Raw genomic sequence first — 23,735 nt, 5'->3', positions numbered from 1 at the left:
ACTCTCATTGTTCTCAAAGAGCTTAGTTGGGAAGAGACATTGGTAAATACAAAATTTTAACATAATGTGATAAATGCTACGATGAGTATATGTATAGGAGCAGCTGATCCAATCCTGGGGAGAGGCAGGTGTGGTGTCAGGAAGGACATGAATGGAAGATGCATGGGAATAAGTCAGGTAACACAACTGCAGGGAACTGGGAAAGTATGCCAGGCAGTGTATGTACAAACAGGCTTAAGAGTAATCAATAATGCTTATACCACAAGAATGTAACATTCATCCAATTTTAATTATGTTACCTTTTATTATTTTACAATATATTTCCAAAAATGCTGTTACAGTTGCCTTAACTGCTCTATATGACCTGGAATAAAAGAACACTGAAAATTAGAACACACAAACATCAAGCTGTAATACCTACTTGTACTGAACCATTACTGCCAAAGGGATGTAGTTTTTTTTAAATAAGCAGATGTGTGGCAATGTAAAATGAAATGCAAACTTAAAACAGTAAACTTTGCTTTAATGGCTATGGAAAGGAGGTGGTTTTCTCTTTCTACAACACATCTGGTCCTTGCAGCAAGTTGCATTATGCATTTAGAGCAACATGTGCCCTGAAAGCTTCTATTTTCAGTTTGTGCATGTCACTTGAATTGGAGACCAGACACATGAAACAATATCATCCTCAATACCCTCGATAACTCTACCTCCAGAAGGTCGCAGTGTTAGTGATGGTAATTTACAATTAGTTTTCTCCATTGACAATGGATGCTTTTAATTTTCTCTAAAAGAGAACTGATGAAAAAGCAAGGAAAACTTTCAGGGTCCAATTTTCACTTCACATTCTCCAAGTAGTAAAATGGCAGCTCTACACATTGATGAAAAAGGATTTTCCGTTTCTTCCTATTAGTTTTTAGTCATCCTAACATTAAAATGTATCTGGATATGGTTGAATTTCCAAAAAGAAACTTTTAGTTACCAAATATTTCAGAAATTTAATAAAGCATTACATACATGTAATTAGCTCTTATCTACCAAAAACCATATATATATATGTATAAATATATTTATTTAATCTTACCTTCACTGAAGTTCTTTTTTTCTGGCTGGACAGGAGAAACAAGATTAAGTGACCTATGCTGGCTTTATTTCTTTATAAGCAATAATTTGGGTCTTTTTTCATTCAATATGACTGTAGCATTTTAATAATAAATTCATAAAAGGCAATACAAAGAAACACCTACTGAATAGGCTTTTGCCAAGCAATTCATGTTTTAAAGTTAGACTCTACCAAAGTGGCACTATGGCATTATAGGCATTCAATTTTTCTTTCCTTTTTTCAAGTTTGTCAGTTCTTTACTACTGTTACTTTTTTTCTAGCAGAAGATAGTGTGTACTCACAAAGTAAGGCCTAGAGACCATTGACAGTTGCTTGAAATATCATGGTGGAATTAACTCTCAGGAGCTGATATAAACCAAAGTGAACAGTAGCCAACTAGAACCACATTTGATCACATTCAAATACTCTCCAAAAGCACTTTGCTAATACATATGTTCCCTTCTTCTCAACTGATTTTGTGTTAATCTTGTTAAAATTATAACAAACAAGACTGCAAAGTTTTTGTAGAGTTATATTTTTAGAAGACTACTATGTTCAAATGAATATATTTTAATTTGCAATATGTCATTAGTAATATCCTTTCTATAAACATGGTTGGCAAAATAAAAAAGGCACAAAAGAGAGGTAATGAGAAATATTTTCAACTTTCAGTGAAGATAACAAAGCATGTATCTTTCATGAAGAAAAGCAGAGAAAAATGTTCAGTAATTCATGCACAACTTGAGCTATTAAAAAACTCTTCAGATAGGTCCTGAGGCCTGAGGAGAAAACAAGTTTTCCTAATCACGTGCTTCATGTAACATAAAATGTAAAGCTGCACATACATGTTTGGTTTTAACAGTGGACCCATGTTTTTTAAAAAGTGAGGCAATTAAACAAAGGAAAACAAAACCAAAATACCTTCATAAACAAAGCAATTCCGCCTGTAGCCTCTGTCCTTTTAACCACTCAGTGGGGGTAAAATGTCCAATAAGATGTAAAATGCAGCATACGCAATCATGTAATCTAAAAACTTTTCATGATAACTTATTGCAAATTGCACTTGACAGTTCACCACAACAATGGAAAACTGGCCCTTTGTTGTTTCACACAGTCCTTGAACCCCAAATTGAAGTCACCAGTAGAACGATCTGGATAAAAAGTTTGCAGCTGTGCTCAGCCAGCTAGCTCCACCCTCTGGGTGTGAGCCGACACGGGACACCGCTTTGTCCTGCTCCTTTGTGGGACTCTCGTCCTCAGGCAGGTAGTCGGGCAGCTCTGTGTTCTGTTCTACTTCCACAGGAGTATCTTGGAATGGCACCAACATCTGATACAGAGAACATATTAGGAGTTAGTACAAAATCAACTTAATGTGATACATAGTATGTTGTAAGTTAAAGGTCAACTTTACTCCTCATTCTAATTACCACATTTATTCTCAGGGGCTCTAGTCCTTTTAAAATTTTCCTGTTACGTGACGGTAGGCCCAATTGCCGAGCACTGCATAAGCACAGAGAGGAAGAAGTCGAGTATAAACGGGAACTCAGAAGTTGATCTGCTGAGGCCCTAGGAGTACATGAACCACCTCTGTCAATATAAAGATGACTAAATCAAGTGTCTGGCCACTGTGAGCCATGAAACTTTCCATCTATGGGAACCCAAATGAGCTCAAGGCATACAGATTCGTTTTCCCTATCACAAAGCTAGTGGAAAGAGTAGCAATAGGCAAGGATTTTCACCCTATTTACTTGCCGAATGGTTACTTCGTTATTTTTTGTACTGGCAAGACTAATTAAGGTTAGGAAGAAAGTATTTTTAAAAATAAATGCAATGAAACCATGTATCCTTTATTTACACATCAAATCTGCAAGATATCTCCACTGAGATAAAGGTTTTATTTACTATAGCAGACTCTGAAATCCACAAAAGATCTTGCCATATTTCTAAAACAGTTAACTGTTAACCAAGAAACAACACATTCTTATATATCTGGAAACACAATTGGTCTGGAAATACTGGCAATGTGCTAGCCATAAAAAATAATCAAGAGTCTGAATTAGGTATAGAGAAAACTAAATAAATCTTTTACCTCTTCTCCACTTTCACTTTTCACGACTTGCTGAGCTTTCATAACCTTGGTTGATGCTATCGCTGATGCCAAAGCCTAGGCCAGGACAAAAAGGAACAATTGTGAATTCTAACTTGTTTACCTGTAACCCCCAAAATATTGAGCCATTTAAAACACTAACCTCTGCTTTCAAATCTGAACGGATTCGCACCACACATCTTTGAACAGCCATTTGAAAAGTAAAGCTAATAACGCCTTTAATTTTTAACAAAGCCTCTTCGCATAGGTTTCTCCGAGACTGAAAAGTAAAAGCAAATTGTTACTAAAATAGGTAAGATAATAAAAGGGATTAAATCAACTAAAACCACACTCAAAATATTTTGGGGGAAAGGGGAGCAAATGTACCTATTTCGGTTCTACCACCTCTTATGTTAGGGCATGGAGTAGCGGGAGCTTAGTCAAGTTTATTAAATTTTACAAGATCAACAGCATAGTAATTCCTGTTAGATTTTTTAATCTTTAATACTAATATGTAGTTTAAATAATTTTTATCAGGAAGAAGTTAGGCAATGTTAATTTACATCTTAAATCAAACGGAACAAAAGAATAATACAGAAAAAAAATGCCAAAAAGTAGAGGCTGCTGTAGCTCAAAGGTGGGCAAAAACTATAATGCATCAGCTGTTTCTGTAAATAAAGTTTTATTGGAACACAGCCACATCCATTTGCTTATATATTAACTGAGGCTAGTTTCATGCTAAGGCAAAGTTAGTACTGAAGACAAGAGACCTCCGAGAGCCAAGAAGAAATAGAAATCCTGAACAGACAAATAACAAGTAGCAAAATTGAATCAGTAATAAAAAATTTCCCCAAAACAACAACAACAAAAAATAGCCCAGGACTAGATGATTCACAGCTAAATTCTACCAGATCTATAAAGAAGAACTGGCACCTCTCCTACTGAAGCTGTTCCCTAATACCTAGAAGGAGGGAATCCTCTCTCTCATTGTACAAAGCAATATCACCCTGATATCAAAGCCAAGAAAGGACACAACAAAAAAAGAAAACTACAGACCAATATCCCTCATGAACATAGATGCAAAACTCCTCAACAAAATTCTAGTAAATCGAATCCAACAGAACATCAAAAAAATAATTTACCACGATCAAGTGGGTTTCATCCCAGGGATGCAAGGACGGTTGAATTCAACATATGCAAATCAATAAAGCTGATTCACCACATAAAAAGAATTAAAAACAAAAACCATATGACCATCTCAATAGATGCATTAAAAGCATTTGCTAAAGTCTAGCACCCCTTCATGATAAAAACACTTAAGAAATTAGACATAGAAGAAACATACCTCAAAATAATGAAAAGCATATATGGCAAACCCATAGGCAACATATTGAGTGGGGTAAAGTTGAAAGCATTCCCCCTAAGAACTACAACAAGATAAGAATGCCCATTGTCAACACTTCTATTTAACATAGTACTGGAAATCCTAGGCAGAGCAATCAGTCAAGAGAAAGAAGTAAAAGGCATCCAAATTGGAAAAGAGGAACTCAAACTGCCCCATTTGCCAATAATATGATATTATACCTAGAAAACCCTAAATACTCCTTCAGAAGACTCCTAGAATTGATAATGAGTTCATTAAAGTCTCAGGTTACAAAATCAGCGTACACAAATCAGTAGCATTTTTATACAGCAATAACAACCAACCTGAAAATTAAATCAAGAACTGAATTCCATTTGACATAAGTGCAAAAAAAAAAAAAATGAAATACATTGGAATATATTTAACCAATGAGGTGAAAGACGTCTATAAGGAGAACTACAAAACACAGCTGAAAGAAATTATAGATGACACAAATGGGAAGACATCTCATGCTCAATGAATTGGAAGAATCAATATTGTCAAAATGTCCATACTATCCAAAGTAATCTACAGATTCAATGTAATTTCTATCAAAGTACCAACATCATTTTTCACAAAATTAGAAAAACTCTAAAACTCATATGGAACCAAAAAAGTACAAATAGTCAAAGCTATCCTAAACTAAAAGAACAAATCTGGAGGCATCACATTACCTGACTTCAAATTATGCTACAAGGTGATAGTAACCAAACAGCATGGTACTGGTATAAAAGTAGACACACAGAACAATGGAACAGAATAGAGAACCCAGAAATAAAGTCAAATACCTACAACCAACTGATCTTTCACAAAGTAGAGAAAAGTACACAATGGGGAAAGGACCCTGTATTTAATAAAAGGTGCTGGGAAAATTGGATAGCCTCATGGAGAAGAATGAAACTAGATCCCTATCTTTCACCATATACAAAAATTAACTCAAGATGGATTAAAGTCTTAAATGTAAGACTTGGTACCATAAAAATTCTAGAAGAAAACATAGGAAAAACTATCCCCAACATTGGCCTAGGTAAAGAATTTATGATTAAGACCCCAAAAGCAACAACAAAAATAAAAATAAATGGGACTTAATACAACCAAAAAGCCTCTGCACAGCAAAAGATATAATCAACAGAGTAAACATGTCTCCTATGGAACAGGAGAAAGTATTTACAAACTATACATCTGAGAAAGGCCTAATATCCAGAGTCTATAAGAAACTCAAATAAGAAAAAAAGAATAACCCCATTAAAAAGCAGGCAAAAGATATGAACAGACATTTTTCAAAAGAAGAGAAACAAATAGCCAACAAATATATGAAAAATTGCTCTACATCACTAATCATTAGGGAAATGCAAATTAAAACCACAATGAGATACCCTGTCAAAATGGCCATAACAAAAAACAATAGATGCTAGTGTCGATGTGGTGAAAGGGAATGCTCATACACTGCTGGTGAGAAAGTAAATTAGTACAACCTCTATGGAAAACAGTATGGCAATTTCTCAAAGGACTAAAAGTAGATTTACCATTCAATCCAGCAATCCCACTACCAGGGACCTACCCAAAGGAAAAGAAGTCATTTTATAAAAAAAGACACCTGCACCTGTATGTTTACTATAGCACAATTCACAAATGCAAAGATATGGAACCACCCTAAGTGTACCAACCTAAAACTGGATAAACAAGATGTGGTGTGTGTGTGTACATACATAAACACACACACACATACGCACACACCATGGAATCCTACTCAGCCATCAAAAATAATGAAATAATGTCTTTTGCAGCAACTTGAATGGAAATGGAGGCCATCATTCTAAGTGAAGTAATCCAGGAACAAAGAATCAAATACTGCATGTTCTCACTTACAAGTGGAAGCTAAATAATGGGTATACATGGTAATATAGAGTGACTAAATTGACACCAGAGACTCAGAACAGAGAGAATGGAAGGGGACCAGAGGATGAAAAACTACCTATTGGGTACAAAGCACACTATTCAGGTATATTAACAGTCTATACTTCATTATGCAATTCAGCCATGTAACAAAAAAAACCACTTTTACCTCTTAAATCTATTTAAATAAAATAGAAATACATACATATATACACACATATATGGGGCAAAAACATGGATTCAACTGAAGAAAATAAAGAAGTGAACTGTAAAGTGAAATAAATAAATAAATTTCCCTGTTTCTGTACTGGAATCAGGTTTTGATCGAGTACTTCTGAGGGGATAGGACTCTGCAACTGGCTCTGTGCCAAGTCTTTAGACCACATTCGGTTTTCAAGCTTATTCCCACATCCTTCAAAGTAACTCTCACATCACTGCTCATCCCCCTACTCAAACCACTTCTCACTTCTGCATTTCAATGCTACTCAGGGAAGGAAAGATCTGGGCTATGTCAGTCTGTGCCAGAGCACAGGCCCACCATGGGCTCATTCAGTGAGCTGTCTCTGACTCTGCTCTGCAGAGCCTGGTTCTGTGAAGCCTCTTTAGGGCATTGGTGCCAAACAGCTCCATGTTTACTTCTTCCATGTATTTAACACCAGGTAAACTAAAAAGTGAAGAGAAGTTTGCAAGGCACATATAACACGAGAGTTAGGATACTATTAGTTTAATCTGATTCCTTATTTTAAATATGAGGAAAACAAAAAATAGAAAATAATTTGCCTACTTTATCAGAGGTAAAGAGTCTGACAACCAACCACATGTGACAGTGACAAAGGGGATTCATAAGGGAAATTCATCTTTATTTCAACACAAACTAACACGTTTTCATCAGGCTTATTGTCTAGCTCTCCCAGCTGCGATGCTAGCTTTATGAGAGCAAGAACTTTTGCTTATTTTAGTCATTACCTAACCCTGGTACCTAAAATAGTGTTTAACACTAGGTGTTCCTTTTTATTATAAAAATTAGTAGGTTCTACCATGTGAATTTTTAGATCAGGCAATGAAGTTCCAAAATCATTCAGATGGACTGGTACTATTTTAAGTCTACAAATTTAGGAAGAACTAATATCTCTATAACTTCCGTATCTCCTACCTAGAAAAAAGGCATTTCATTCCATTTATTCAAGTCTTATACATCCTATATTTTCTTGTTAGGAATACCCTTTCATTCTTCCTAATTTTTTTGTTTTGTTTTGACAGAATAAAGTTACTTTTCCCCTTTTAGGAAGTAGAACTTCCAATTCCAGTAAAGATGGAATAACAGGGACCAGACTTACTCTCCAGGATTAAAACAAGTAAAAATACAGACAAAATAAAATTTAAAAAACAATTATTTCCAGACATTGGACATGTTTTCATCTGGGCCTAAAGTCTTCCTTATGGGAAGGTTTTTTACTACAAATTCAATTTCTTTTATAGCTATAGAGCTTATGAGGTTTTATCTATTCCTTCTTGAGTTAGCTTTGGTAATCTGTGTCTTTCAAGAATTTTTCCTATTTCATCTACATTATCAAATTTATCGGCATAAAATTATTTAAAATATTCACTTATTATCCTTTTTTTTTTTTTACTTTTAAAACACAAGGTCTTGTTCTGTTGCCCAAGCTGGAATACAGTGGCATGATCACAGCTTACTGTGACCAGAACTCCCAGACTTAATTGATCCTCCTGCCTCTCAACCTCCCAAAATGCTGGGATTACAGGTGTGACCCACCACACCTGGCTACTTATTATCCTTTTAATGTCTGTAGGAACTGTAGTAGTGTCCTCTCTCTCATTTCTGATAATAATTTGTGAATTCTTTTACTCTTGGTCAGTTTGGCTAGAGGTTTATCAAGTTTATTGATCATCTCATAGATCAGCTTTTGGTTTCCTTGGCTTTTCTCTATTGTTTTTCATTTCACTGATTTTTGCTCTTTTTTGTTTCCTTTCTTTTGCTGGTTTTGGCTTTCATTTGCTCTTCTTTTTCTAGTTTTCTTAAGACAGAAGCTCATTAAGTCACTGATGTGATACATTTTCTCTTTTGTATATAAACATTTAAGCATCTGGTACTAATGAATTTCTCCTTTAAGTACTGTTTAACTGCTTCCCACAAATTTTGATGTTATTTATACTTTCATTTTTATTCAGTTCAAAATGCTTTCTAATTTCTTTTTTTTAATTCCTGACTGCCATGGAATAACTTCTCTTTTAATTTAGTCACTGATTCATGGATTATTTTAGAAATATGTGATTTATTTTCCCAAATTTGGAGGGGACTTTCCATATATCTTTGTTACTGATTTCTAATTTGCTTTCATTATGCTCACACTTTGTATGGTTTCAACCCTTTTAAATTTATTAACACTTGTTTTATGGCCCACAATATGATCTATCTTTGTAAATGTCTCATGTGCACATGAAAAGAATAAATATTCTATGGTTGGGTGGAGTGTTCTATGAATATCAACTAGGTTAAATTGGTTGACAGCATTATTCAAATCTTCTATATCCTTACTGATTTTCTGTATACTTGTTTGATTAGTTGAGAGAGTTGTATTGAAATCTCTAGCTCTAACTGTGGGTTTGTCTATTTCTCTGGGCATTTCTGTGAGGTTTTACGTCATTTATTAATATCTTGAGGCTCTACTATTAGGGGCATAAATATTTTAAATTGTTATTAATATATCCTCTGATTAACTGAGATCTTTAGCACAAAATAACCCTCATTATCAGTATTAAATATTGATATTGGGACTTATTGACTATTAGGGGATGACACTGAAGAAACTACTTAGTTGACGTGATGTCTCTTTCCCATCACATGAGCCATGTGTTTACAAAACTCTTACCGTATCATCAAGACCATCTATATGCAAAACCACTGTTTTGGCACGTTTGTTTGTAGTTCCTAGAAAAAACTGAGCTTTCCTTCGACGTGAATTCATTTCATTGAAACTATCACCATCTGCCATACTGGAGGACTGAAGGATATCATAGATTTCAGAGGCCAGGAGTTTTGTTTCTCCTGGAGTTGTAGTCCTTGAAAAGAAACACATATAAATTTATAAATTAGTCTTGTCACCTCTACTCATTCTGTAATTTTATTTCTCATATTTGTGAAGCCTTGTTTCCTTTCTTTCTGATGCCTTGCTCAATTTATAAAGCAATACCAGGGAATCCTAGAATAATCAATAATGTAGAAAAGGCATCTAGTCTATAACAGTCTTTTAATTTCATTTTAAACCTGTGGCTCACTGAGATTCAAAACCTCTCACTATAGAGGTATAAAAGCACATTTAATCAAAATCTTTAATTAAACAGAAAATCAACTAGCAAGTTCAGGTTTAAGATGCCCCTGAATTATCATTAATATTCAACTCCCAATTTGAAAGTACCCTGACCTTCAAGGAAATACAACATATAAAAATCCAAAAGGAGAAAACAAATTAGAAAAGAATCATTTATATTATCAGCTAATGTCAAGGAGATTTCTTAGTATGATCAAACTGATTGCTTCTTAATTTACATTTCTTACATATCACAAAGTCATGTATATATCATAAAACCACAACTCAAACAAAAGTTTTCATTCTTAAAATTAAATCCAACTATAGCTCTTCACATCAACATCTAGTGCCATGCTGGCCGATAAATCTTCCTGCAATGATGGAAATGTTCTGTATCTGCACTTTTCACTCACATGCGGCTATTGAGCACTTGAAATGTGGCCAGTGCAACTAAAGAAATAAATTTTATTTACTTTTAACTAATTTAAATTTTCCCATGTGGTGAGTGGCTACCATATTGGACAGCACAGATCTAATGGTTCTTTACTAATTCGTTGAACTGAACAAACAGTAAGTACACATAACTATAGGAAAAGAATCTTCATTCCACCTACAAATGGGCTCAATTAAGTACAAACTCTTTAAATTCGAGGTCTTAAAATGAAAGCCTTAAACACCCATTTGGCTATCTACATTAGCTCATTGTGTCCTTTTATTATTCTTTGGGTTGACTAGACATTTAGCCATGTCCTATAGAGACCATGCATTTTTATGTATTCATCTTTGCTGTTCTTTGTTCTAGAATGCTTTCCACACTTAAAATCTTGCTCATGTCTTTCCTCAACCATAAGAGCTTCACCCAGACCATAGGCTTTCTAACTCTTATTTTCACCATTAAAGGGCCAGGTTGACCACTACTACCTTCTTCATAAAGCCTTCACCCAACGACCCATTTCTCCCACTGCATTCAAAGTACTGTTTGTACTTACACTATTGATCTTAGTTTTCTATTTCTTTCACAAGTATACAAACTCTTTAAGAATAGGAATGTATTTTCTTTGTACCTTCCACAGAACCTAACAAAAAGCTTTATAAGCTATTTATTGAATGAGTAGGAATACTTCCATTTCTGATATTCAGACTACATGCTGTAGCATATAGAGCTTTAATTCCAGGGGTGATAATCTGACAGTTTTCCAGGCACTTAATTTACTATATCAGGTACTTTTCTGGGCCACAGCAGTAAGTTACTTTGAATGATTTTAGCTCTGTGTTACAGGAAGTTATCAAAAAGACTGATTTTTTTAGGGGATGTCTCAGCATTTTTCTTGATAGCTGTTTTACATTTATTGAAAAGGTCACTGTAGTTCTCAGATATTTTAAATATTAGCCAAACACAAGTTATAAGAGTATGAGGGTACAATGATTAGAGGAACTCATCAATTTAAGGAAAAAAACCAGTATGTTTTTGTTACCCTCTTTCATCAATAGTCTTTCAGTATTTGTATCAAATACAAAGAGAATCATCATAACACATAATACAAGATGCAAATAATGACTGTCTTATTACATACTATTGCAAAACTTCTCTATATGCTTCCTAATGAACCAATAGTAACAAAAAATATAAAAATACTGTAATATCAAATTAGCTTCCTCTTCTGCAGAATAAGAACTATTACAATAATTCGTTCTTAGCCAATTAGGGTTACTAACCCCTTTGAGAATGTAAAGTTAGAGACTGTTTCATAGGAAAAATGCAAGTAAATAATTTTCCAAATTAATTTCGGTGAATTATTACGTCCCCACACAAACCATTCATTTTCTATCAACCTCAACATAGGTGGTGGTTGCTGAAGGCTGGGGCAGCTATGGAAATTTCTTAAGATAAGACAATAATGAAGTTTGCCACATCAATCAATCAATTCTTTTCACAAAAGATTTCTCTGTAGCATGTGATGCTGACTGATATCATCTTATCAACACAGAACTTCTTTCAAAATTGGAATCAAGTTCTCAAACCCTGCTATTGCTCTATCAACTAAATTTATGTATTAATAATATTCTAAATCCTTTGTTGTCATTGCAACAATGTGCACAGCATCTTCACCAGGAACAGATTCTATCTCAGGAAACTGCTTTCTTTGCTCATCCATAAAAAGCAACTTCTCATCCATTCCAGTTTTATCATTGCATTAATTCAGTCACATCTTCAGGCTCCACTTCTAATTCTAGTTCTCTTGCTCAACCACATCTGCAGTGACTTCCTCCACTGAAGTTTTGAAACCCTCAAAGTCATTCATGAAGGTTGGAATCTTCTTCCAAACTCCTGTTAATGTAGATATTATGATCTCCTCCCATGAATCACAAATGTTCTTCATGACATCTAGAACAGTAAATCCTTTCCAGAAGGTTCTCAGTTTATGTGGCCCAGATCCATCAGAGGAAGCACTCTCTATGGCAGCTATAGTCTTACAAAATGAATTTCTTAAATAAGATGACTTGAAAGTTGAAATTACTCCTTCATCCATGGGCTGCAGAATGGATGTTGTGCTAGTAAGCATGTGTTAGTAAGCAACATTAGTCTTCTAGTACATCTCCAACAGAGCTCTTGAGTGACCAAGTCCATTGTCAATGAGCAGTAATCTTTCAAAAGGAATCTTTTTTCTGAGCTGTGTTTCTCAACAGTGGGATTAAAATATTTAGTAAACCATGTTGTAAACAGAGGTGCTGTCATCCAGGCTTTGTTGTTCCCCAGATAGAGCATAGGCAAAGGAAATTTAGCATCAATCTCAATGGCCCTAGGATTTTCAAAATGGTAAGTAAATGCACTGGCTTCAAATAAGTCACTAGGTGCATTACCTCCTAATAGGAGAGTAAAGCTGTCCTTTGAAGCTTTGAAGCCAGGCATTGACTTCTCCTTTCCTTGAACTTTGTGAACCAACCTCTGCTAGCTTCAAACTTTTCTTCTGAAGTTTCCTCACCTCTCTCAAGACATCATAGAATTGAAAGGAGTTAGGGTCCAGCTCTGGATTAGGCTTTGGCTTAAGGGAATGTTGTAGCTGGTTTGATCTTCTGTCCAGACCACTAACACCTTCTCCCCATCAGCAATAAGGTTGTTTTGCTTCTTATCATTCATGTGTTGACTGGGGTAGCACTTTTAATTTCCTTCAAGAACTTTTCCTTTGCATTTACAACTTGCCTGACTGGTGCACAGGCCCAGCTTTTTGGCCTATCTTGGTGTTCAACATGTCTTCCTTACTGTTTCATCATGTCTAGCTTTTCATTTAAAGTGACAGATGTGTGACTCTTCCTTTCAATCAAACACTTAGAGGCCACTGTAGGGTTACTAATTGGCCTAATTTCATTATTGTTGGGTCTCAAGGAATAGAGAGGCAGCAGGAAAGAAAGAGATAGGAAATGGCTGATTGATGGAACAGTCAGAATATGCACATTTATCGATTAAGTTCACCATCTTACATGGGTGCCATTCATGGCGCCCCAAAACAATGACAACAGTAACATCAAAGATCACTGATCACAATAACAGATGTAATAATGATTTTAAAAAGTTTGAAATATTGTTGAGAGTTACCAAAATGTGACAGAGACACAAAGTGTGCACATGGTATTGAAAAAATAGTGCCAACAGAGTTGCTGGGTGCAGGGTTGCCACAAACCTTTAATTCGTAAAAAATGCAATACCTGCAAAGTACAATAAAGCAAAGCACAATAAAACAAGATATGCCTGTATATTCTTCTGGTATACCTTATAGGACCAATTTCATTGCTACCTTTCTGAGATGTCTTACAAAACCAACAACCATTCTCTGATTCTCTGTACAATTTAATCGGGTGTCCTACAAATTAATTTAATTCTGTGACTGACTGCCTAGAATTGGAGTCAGACTTCACAGGTTTAAGGGCTCAGCTCAACAAGACTGTCCTCACTTTAGATGCCAATTGCAAATACTAGATCCCCAAGTTACCCAAATTTCTGTCCAACTCATGTGGGGGGTTCTCACAACTCCCCCTTTCAGGTTCAGCAATTTGCTAGAATAGCTCACAGAACTCAGTAAAACAGTTTATTCTGTTTATTGGTTTATTATAAAAAATATAACACAGGAACAGCCAGATGGAAGAGATCCATAAAGCAAGGTATGAGAAGTACATAAGAGGCGTGTGGAACTTCCATGCTCTATCTAGGCCTGCCACCCTCCCAGTTCACCAACTCAGAAACTCACCGAATCCCACTGTTTAAGAGTTTATTTATAGAGTTTAATCTCTACCTCCACCCCTTCCTGAAATTGGTGGGTGGGGCTAAAAGTGCCAAACCTCCAATCACTTACTCTTTCAAGGGACTAGCTCTATCATGAGGCTATCTAGGGGTCCCTACCCTAAGTCACTTCATTAACATAAACTCAGGTGTGACCCAAAAGAAATGACACTCCCTAAACAATTATAAAAATAAAAATGAAATAAATAAATAAATAAATAAATAAATAAATAAATAAAAAGCTGGGTATGGTAGCAAGAATTTGTGGTCCCAACTACTCTGGAGGCTGAGGCAAGAGGATGGCTTGAGCCCAGGAGTTTAAGGCTATAGTGAGCTATGACTGCACCACGGCACTATGGCCTGGGCAACAGAGCAAGATCCCAAGTCACTTGGAAAAAAAAAAGAAAAGACACTCCCACCACTAAGGAAATTCTAAAAGTTTTAGAAACTCTATGCCAGGACTTGGAAACAAAGACTAAATATATTCTCTTATTTTACCATGCTTCCCTATGAAACCGTTGAAAGAATACCTTATAGACCCAGACCTCTTCTAAAAGAAAATAAAATTTTGACTTAGGCAAAACAAAATGCACAAAAGTATATAAGCAAAGCCAAATTACAAACTAAGTTACTTCTTGATCTGGGTACTATATGAAGTATCATGGTGGGTTTCAGAAAAAAATACCCCAAAATATGCTGCTTTGGACTTCAAACTGGGAGCAGCAAATGCAGGGGAAGTCTTTCTCTGAAGTTCCCCTTGTAAAGGAAATTACAATTTAAGGACTCTCTAAATTTACTATGCCAAGTGAGAAGTTAAGTCCTGGCACTGGAGTCCCTTAGCACATTTGCAATTCTGCTTCTTAGACTATAGATTAACTCTTTTCCTCATTGTTCTTGCTCTGTAAATGACTAGGAGAGACCAGATCTCTCTTCTCCTAATCACTGATCTTTGTTATAGATTAACTGCCTCCTTTATTGTGTTGTAACTAACTCATACCACGGTGTGCTAAAAGACCTTATGACTATTAACATCTTCAGTGTGGAATGTTAAATATACCTTTCCTAAAAGAAAAAGAGCACCTTGACTAATCAGACTGTTGTAATTATGCATTAAGCCTTATATAGAAAGATGCTGACATTCTGTTAAGCTTCCCTAAACTTTGTCTGCATAAATGACCCCAAACTTCTACACTTTGGAACACTGACTTCAGTTGCTTAAAACCTGTGCTTTCTAGGCAGCTGCCCTTAACCACTGTGCTAGAATAAACTCTCTTTAAACTAGATTCTGACCCTTCTGATTATTTTAGGTTGATGTCCTATCTACCCAAGGCTAGTTTGTCCAGAAAATATTCAATTGTTGTAAATTCCTCCCCCAGATATCTCATCAAACAGGGGAATTGATATACATCACAGGAAGGAAGACTAGAGCTGACGCTATACCCAGAGTCCAGATGAACTCTGTCCAAGGCTACTCTCTGTTCTTTGGGCCCAATGACTAAACATCATTTACTCTTCCTCTAAAATTGCCTACATCTCCCACCTCCCTCTCCCCTATGAAGAGGGTGTTTAAGCTTTAACCATCTGGCCCTTCTTTGAGTTTCACACTTTGTGTGATTCCCATGTGCTTGCACATTAATAAATTTGCATGCATTTTCTCCTGTTAATCTGTCTATTGTCATTTTACTTCAGCAGGCTCAATAATCCACAGAGGGCAAGTCTGAACTTCCCTACAATCACAAACATCTATGCATACTGCTATTCAATGATCATAGTTATAAATAATTTATTCCTGATTTTTAAAAATGCTTTTAAAACTAAAAAGAATAACCCAAGTATATACAGATTTGGAAGGAAGTTATCTTTTTTTATTATTTATTTAAATGATAATCTATAGGTCACATTTAGCAGGCTTTCAAATTAACTGCCAGGGAAGGTTTTGCGATTCGTGACTTACAATCCTGTCCTTAAGCAAAAAATTTTGTTTTGAGTCCTTCAAATCTTGTGACTTCCTTGATTAATACGTAACCTACTGACATTGAAAAGGACACTGATTTGTTTCTGAATCATGAAGTTTTGCTGATTTGTTTCTGAATCATTAAGTTTTACTGATTGTCTTGCATGTAAGGCATTTTAGCCTGTATTTGTCTTCTGTAGCCATTGACTGTAAGTTCTGTGTCATACCCTCCAATGCAAAAAGACAACTCTGAGGAGTCTACCTCCCTTCCCCTAAACTTTCTTATAAAAGCATTCCAACTTGCAACAGACTTTGGAAGACACCCAACCTTGTTGGGGTTTCTTTGTGGGTAATTCTCACATTTGGCTTCCAAGAAACCTTTATCAAATTATTTCTACCCCAACAGCCTTAATTTTAGTTTCCACTGTAAGGCTGATGGCAGGCACCCCTCCCTTCCCTAATGGAAAAAGAAGAAGCCCACAAGACCTGCCAAGGACAATGCCTTCAAGGCCCAGCTAAGTTAAAGGACCACCACGCCTGAATGGTTATCCTGATAAGAGTCTCCGTTCCTGGAGTCCACACATACCACCAGCCCCTCCTATTTCTCAATACCCGCCCTAAAACTGCAAGAGAAAATTCCTTGCTCTCCCCACCATAAATTTTCCTGCCAAAGAAACTCCTACCCCCAGCCCTAAAAACATACATAAGCCCACTCAAAACTTCTGGGCGATGCGACTTCTTGGGTCTCTCTCTCTCCCCCAGGACCTGAAAACCTTGCCCGGGCCCCTCTCTTGGGACCCGTTACCCTCACCCAGGAGCGCCCCAATAAAGTCTCTTTACTTATCCCTTTTAACTCTGCTCGCCGGCCAGTCCAAAAAACCTTACATCCACAAACAAAACAAAATTATTGTTCAAATAGTATGACTCAAAACAAATTCAGGTAGAAAAAGCCTAGCATTATAATGGTACATCTGGCCATAAACATGACAGAGACTGTATAATTAAAGAGATATTGATTGCCCTAATCTTAGGCAACTGAAAATTCAAAGAGGTGATGAGCTCAGTCTTTAAACTCTGACATCCAGATAAAAAAAGACTATCTTGAAAAACTTTTTCATCTAAGTAATTGGAATTTTGCTCTCGGTAATTTATTATTCCATAATGAAGTACACTGATTCCTCATTACTTTTTCTAATTAATTATCTATATTGAAAAGTTTCAAAATGTTATTCATAAAACTAAAAGGTGAACTCTGACCTTTATTACAGATCACAAATAGTTATCATTCTGAGCATATTTCCGTATTGGACATAATACCAATTCCCTCTAATTCTTGAGCTGCTAGTAACATTTTATGTTGCCCATAAAGTCCAGTTAAGACTTCCATATACTTCATGAAAGCAATGAATATACTATTTTACCGTTAAACACTTGCTGCCACCTCTTCAAAACATTTCCCAACTTTTCTTTTAGAAGCTGTTTTTGCATTTTCTGCTCCCACCCCTTGTTTGCTAAGAAAAAGTGTTTTGTAACATTTATGCAACACGGAAAATCACCCCTCATCTTTTAATGGAAAAACAATTCAAACTTTAAAAAGGTTATAAGAAGGAAGCCAATTGCTCTATTCTGGTAACAATGAAGTCCAAAAGTAAGGAAACTATAGCCCTTGGGCCAAAGCCCATTTACCCTATTGTCTATGGCTGGTTTTTCTTTTTCTTTTTCGAGACAGAGTCTGGCTCTGTAGCCCTGGATAGAGTGCAGTGGCATCATCATAGCTCACTGCAACCTCCAACTTTTGGGTTCAAGCAATCCTCCTGCCTCAGCCTCCCCAGTAGCTGGGACTATAGGTGCACACCACCATGCCTGGCTAATTTTTTTCTATTTTTAGTAGAGACAAGGTCTCACTCTTGCTCAGGCTGGTCTTGAACTCCTGAGCTCAAGTGATCCTCCCACCTGGACCTCCCAGAGTGCTAGGATTACAGGCATGAGCCACTGTGACAGCCTGTCTATGGCTGTTTTCATCCTGTGAGATACAACCCAGGAGTTACAACAGACACTACTTGTCCCACCTAAAGGCCTAAGCCTAAAATATTTACTATCTGGCTTTCCACAGAAGAAGATTTGCCAACTTCTAAGGAATTACAAAAAAGAAACTGAAAAGCAAAAAAGCAAAGGATGTAGACCCATTAAGAATGATATGGCAGGAAAACAGTTATATGGAAGAGTATTCCTGATATACTGCTAAATAAACAACTGCTACCATCTTGATCTTTCATTAAAATAAGGTAGGATATCATCAAAGTTCTCCAAAACACATTAAAAAAAAAATCAAGGCAAAAATGGAGAAGCATTTTCAAGAATCTCAAGAAAACAGGTGGTGAGCCAAGGATCCAATCAGGTTGTCCTTCAAGTATCAAGGTTATAGAAAAAGTTTTAAACATGAAAGCAATCAAATTCTTGAGCTTTTTCTGAGCAATTTAGTAGAGAATGAGCTTTAACCAATCAAGAAATAACTAAGAAAACTTCAGCAAAAGGACTAATAACGAGTATTTTATGTATTTAACTATAGCTCTAAAACCAAAACAAAGGTGGGAAAGAGAATAGAAGAATATATGTTTTGACAAGAAAGAAATAATGCAACTTAAAAAAAGAAAGGAGATAGGAGAGGAAGAGAGGAAAGCAGAAAAAGCTCAATTTGAGCACATAACAGATAGGAGTCAAAAGATACCATTAAAAACTAACAAGCGAGATAGTGAAAGGTCAAATAAGAAAACAGGCAATTTATGACATTTTTTACAAAGTATGAAGGCAATCACTAAGACAATAAGACAAATCTTTCTACATATCAAAACAAATTTTCAAATAAAAGAAAACATCACATAAAGAAACATGGCAACTACAACATAATATTTATGGTAACTATAACAATATAAGTTAAGATGAAATTTATCAGTTACGTTGACAAATATAAATGGACTTAGTTCACTAATTAAAAGGAAAGGATTTCCAAGTTGGCTTACAAAACAAGACACAGTTTAAACAAAGTGACTCAGAAATAAAGGAAGGGGCAAAGGCAAATCAAATAGAAACAATGAGATCAGAGCTTGCATACTGACATCAAAGTAGAATTCCAGCCCCAAATCCAAGTATTAAGCATGACAAAGGACACTTTTTTAATCCGATAGGACACATTTCACAATGAATATATGAATCATGAATGTAAGTGTACCAAATAACAATATCTATATAGAGAAAATGAAAAAGTAAACATGGTAAAATGTTAAAATTGGAGAACCTTAGGTGTAAGGGTATATGAGGAGTCTTTGTACTGTTTTTACAACTTTTCTGTAGGTCAGATGTTATTTTAATATAAAGTTTTTAAAAATGAAAAAACAGAAAAAGCATAAAGAAAGTAAACATACACTTTTCATCCACAAAGATTTTAGCAAGAAGTATAACCACCATTTATAATGGCACTGTTTCAAAATCTAGAATTGTAGGAAGTTCCTCACAGGAAATGAGATATTTTAAAGTTGAGATGGTACATTTTATTAAAGTGGCTTTTATTTATAGTATACCTCATGTTAGGTATTCACAAGTGCTTTAGAAAACGCATCATTTATCAGAAGTATTACTCTGGAAATACCAATTAACAAATGTCTTAAACTGGATTTAGACGTTCTCCTAAGTTGACATTTTGAAAATTCTCTTCACAAAAGGATCCAGGTCTAAAAATACAATGTAGGTTCTAAGCTCTAATAACAAGTTTTTATGGAAGAGATTGAAATTAAAATATAATGCCAGATCATTCTGAATGACAGATCTTAAAATTCTTTTCATAATTAAAAACTGAAAGTAAATGAAATTAATCCAATTGTCAATATGTAAGTACCAATTTGACCTCAACACAAGTAAAACCTGCAGTTGAACATGTTAAAAATCAGCAAAATTCTCTAGCAATGCATGATATTGTGATTACAGGACAAAAATTTAATACACAGAATTTTCTCTATTTTAAAAAATATTTTTCTCTGCTTCCCAAGTGAGGAATGACATCTTTACCCTAACTACTTCTGCTTTTTGGTTTCCCTATTAATCACTGCCAGATGTAAGGCTCTCTTCAGTTAATAAGGTAGCATTCCTTCACAACAGATTTTCTTTGTTCTCTGGTTCTTTCTGGAGCACAATTAAATTGCTCCCAAACTTAGTACTGCTAAACAGACAGATGCTGATCTGAAAATTTGCTTCTAATCCCATCCTGACTGGCTGGCTATCATGGGGTGGCCACGTCAAATAAATCAACTATGGCCAGGCACAGTGTCTCGCACCCTGAGAGGCTAAGGCAGAAGTTCAAGACCAGCCTGGGCAATACAGTGAGACTCCATTTCTCAAAATAATTTTTTAAAAATTAGCTCGGCATGTTTACTTACACCCGTAGTCCCAGCTACTCAGGAGGACTGCTTGAGCCCAAGAGTTTGAACTGCAGTGAGCTATCATTGTGCCACAGCACTCCAGCCTGGGTGACAGAGTGAGACCCCATCTCTAAAAGGAAACAAATAAATAAGCTGGGTACAGTGGCTTTTGCCTGTAATCCTAGCTACTTAGGAGGCTGAGAGGCAGGAGGATCACTTCAGTCCAGGAGTTCAAGAACAGCCAGGGCAACCTTAGTGAGACCCTGCCTGTAATATATTTTTAAATAAAGCAATTAATTTAAAAACAAAGAAAACAACTATGGTATATAATATAGATCTCTTCTGCTATAGTTTACCAAAGTGATTATATAACAATGAGATGCCAATTAGTTCATAAGCTAGTAGAGTAGTGATAAATCATAAATCAGTCATCTGTATCTGGTAACAGATTTCAAGATGCAAAATAAGGTCTAAAGAATAGATGTTTGTAGTGTCACATCAGTTATACAGATATAAAACTCATTCTGCTCTATATAAGGATAAAAACTTTTCACTTTGGTCTTTTAAAAATTTTTAATAGGGGTACTCAAAAGAAACAAGTAGTTGAAGAATTACAAGTCAAGTATTCCTTATCTGAAATGTTTAGGACCAGAGGTGTTTCAGATTTCAGATTATTTTGGATTTTGTAATATTTACAGAAGCATATCAGTTAAGAATCTCTAATTCAAAAACCCAAAATCCAAAATGTTCCAACGAGCATTTCCTTTAAGCATCATGTCAGTGCTTAAGTTTCAGATTTTGAGCATTTCATATTTCAGATTAGAAGCGTTCAACCTTTAAAAATACCAGAGCAATCAAATTTCTTAAAAAAAGAAAATCATGTCAAAGCCCTGAGGTAGTTCACAACACAATATTAAGCATGCCAAACCAAAACCTGACTCTAACACTTTGTAGTCTTGATGTTCATAAGCCAGAACACATAGTTCTATTAAGCTTCTGATGACTACACTTAGTTAACATTCCAACACTGGCGTGTCACTTAACGACATGGATACATTCTCAGAAAAGCAGCATGAGGCGATTTCCTCATTGTGTGAACATCATGGAGTGTACTTACACAAACCTGAATGGTACAGCCCACTAAACACCTAGGCTATAGACTACTGCTCCTAGGCTACAAACCTGTACAGCATGTTACTGTACTGAATACTGCAGGCAATTGTAACACAATGGTGTTTGTGTATCTAAACATAGAAAAGGTAAAGTAAAAATATGGTATTATAATCTCAGGGGACCATTGCTGGGTATGCAGTCCACTGTTGACCAAAACATCATTACATAGCACACAACTGTACACTAATAAACTTCTACAATGGCTATTTTGGCAAACAGGGGCAACTTTTTATAAAGCTTGAAAGGTAACTTGCATATCTGAGATCTCTAGCAGCCAAATGAGCCGCAAAATGTATATAACAATTATATCATATCTCTATTTTGAAGGGGGATAGGACCAAGTTATAAAGGAGTACGCAATGAATGTACATCTGTTTTAACATTAAAAGAGTGAGCAAAACAGTCACTATATTGTTCTAAAATATAGACGCTATTTGAATTTAAAAGATAAGCCACTTGCAGCAGCCATGGAGATACAGTGCTTGGATCTTCAAGAAAGAACTTGTCCTTCTGCTACAATAGTAGAGTCTCTGGCTATGGCAGCTTTGAGATCCATCACAAATCCATGTGGATACTTTTTCCAGGCAGCTCCCAACCAATGACTGAGCAGTGTGATCACTATGACCCGGTTATTTCTGCTCAATACAGGACTCCTCCAAGGGCAGTCTTTGCTTGGAGCTCCTCACTGGGTTGGCTGTCAGATTTGCATTGCAATCTGAGAAGCTCTTTGCCCCATTTTGGTTCCTTTCTTCTTCCACAGATGTCAGCTTTGCATTTAGTATGAAGACTTGCCCTGCCCAATCCTGCTTCATCCCCCTTAAACTTTACAGACCTTGTCCCACAATAAACCTCTTCCATTTCTAATTTCATCTCAGAATCTTCTCAGATGATATGCCAAGATAATGACCTGAATTGACACACCACTTCTCTTACAAAGATACAAGCAGTCTTCCTACTATTTTACAGATGAATCTCTCACCTACATACATATATACATAACCACATCCTTGAGCCAATCAACTTAAGAAATTGTTCTAAAGGTTAAGTCTATAAAACTTACTCTAAATTTTTGAAGTTCAAATATGAAGTATATTTTAATATTTCAATGCTATTTTAATCTAATTTCCATCTTTTTCTTTTTACCACTTATTTTTCAACTTTAATGACTACAGCTATTAAAGGAACACACATCTTACATTTATCATGTAAATAAATAGCCCTACAGAAGCGTCTATATTATACTTAAGCCATTCACCATTTCCAACAGAATATGCCAGTTAAGTGGTCATAAATATTAATAAGTAACTATATAGGACATTAAAGCATACTAGGAACAAGAATAATGCAACCTTATATTTTAAATAACACCTTAGAATTTACAAAGCATTTCTATAAATACTATCCCACTGGATCCTCAATTCCACTACAGGTGCTACTCCAGGCTTATCAATAAGGAAAAGGAGTGTCAAAGAGGTTATCTGTCTTAAGTCAGAACAAGAATCCAAATTTGTTGCTATTCATGTAATTGATCCCAAACCATAGGCAGTGACTAACACAACTGATGCTGGTCTATATTTTCTGCTCTTTATTCCTGTCACCTGAATAAAAATAAGAAAAAAAAACTTCAGTTTCTATCCTGTCATTATCAAAGATCAAGGTACCATAGAACTGCATGAAAACAAACATTCGAGTAATCTCTTAAGATTAATAAAATTTAAAAAATATTTACTCAGAAGCCAAGAACACTAAGAAAAAATATATATTACCTTGGGAGTCAGTTTCGATGATTCTCCCTGGATAGAATTTAACTTATAATGTTTGAAAATTATAGAAAGACTTTTGTGATTATTCAAGCCATAGAAATGACAACCTAAGTTTTAAATCAAATAAACTAGTTACTTAGACTTTTAAAGGCAGTCATGTCTGTATAAGATCAAGATACAAAATAAACTTACATGACACTTCAGAAAACATAGTCTTTTTGCTTCCAGACACAGTAGAAAAGTCAAAACACTTAATCTTCAATTTCTAGCCATCTATAAGGAAATCAGCAAGGTCTAAGGAGCAAAACCCAACAGTCCCAAAGGTAACACAGCTGAAGGACTTCA

General features: G+C 35.6%; 1 protein-coding gene across 1 annotated transcript in view; it reads right to left on the bottom strand.

Annotated features, from left to right (window-relative positions):
• Nucleotides 1-270: 270 nt before the first annotated feature.
• The window catches only part of ARMC1 (armadillo repeat containing 1), a 36,530-nt gene continuing 13,065 nt past the window's right edge, over nt 271-23,735 (bottom strand). The window contains exons 4-7 of the mRNA XM_045560588.1: nt 9,375-9,564; nt 3,349-3,465; nt 3,189-3,263; nt 271-2,426 (exon numbers count right to left, since the gene is read on the bottom strand). Coding sequence (XP_045416544.1) covers nt 2,235-2,426; nt 3,189-3,263; nt 3,349-3,465; nt 9,375-9,564 — 574 coding nt within the window. The 3' untranslated portion in view covers nt 271-2,234. The remainder of the gene's footprint in view (nt 2,427-3,188; nt 3,264-3,348; nt 3,466-9,374; nt 9,565-23,735) is intronic.

This window comes from Lemur catta, chromosome 9 (genome assembly GCF_020740605.2).
Source record: "Lemur catta isolate mLemCat1 chromosome 9, mLemCat1.pri, whole genome shotgun sequence".
Classification (NCBI taxonomy): Eukaryota; Metazoa; Chordata; class Mammalia; order Primates; family Lemuridae; genus Lemur; species Lemur catta.
Note: the sequence above shows the minus strand (reverse complement) of the source record. Positions and strands in the feature narration are given on the sequence as shown.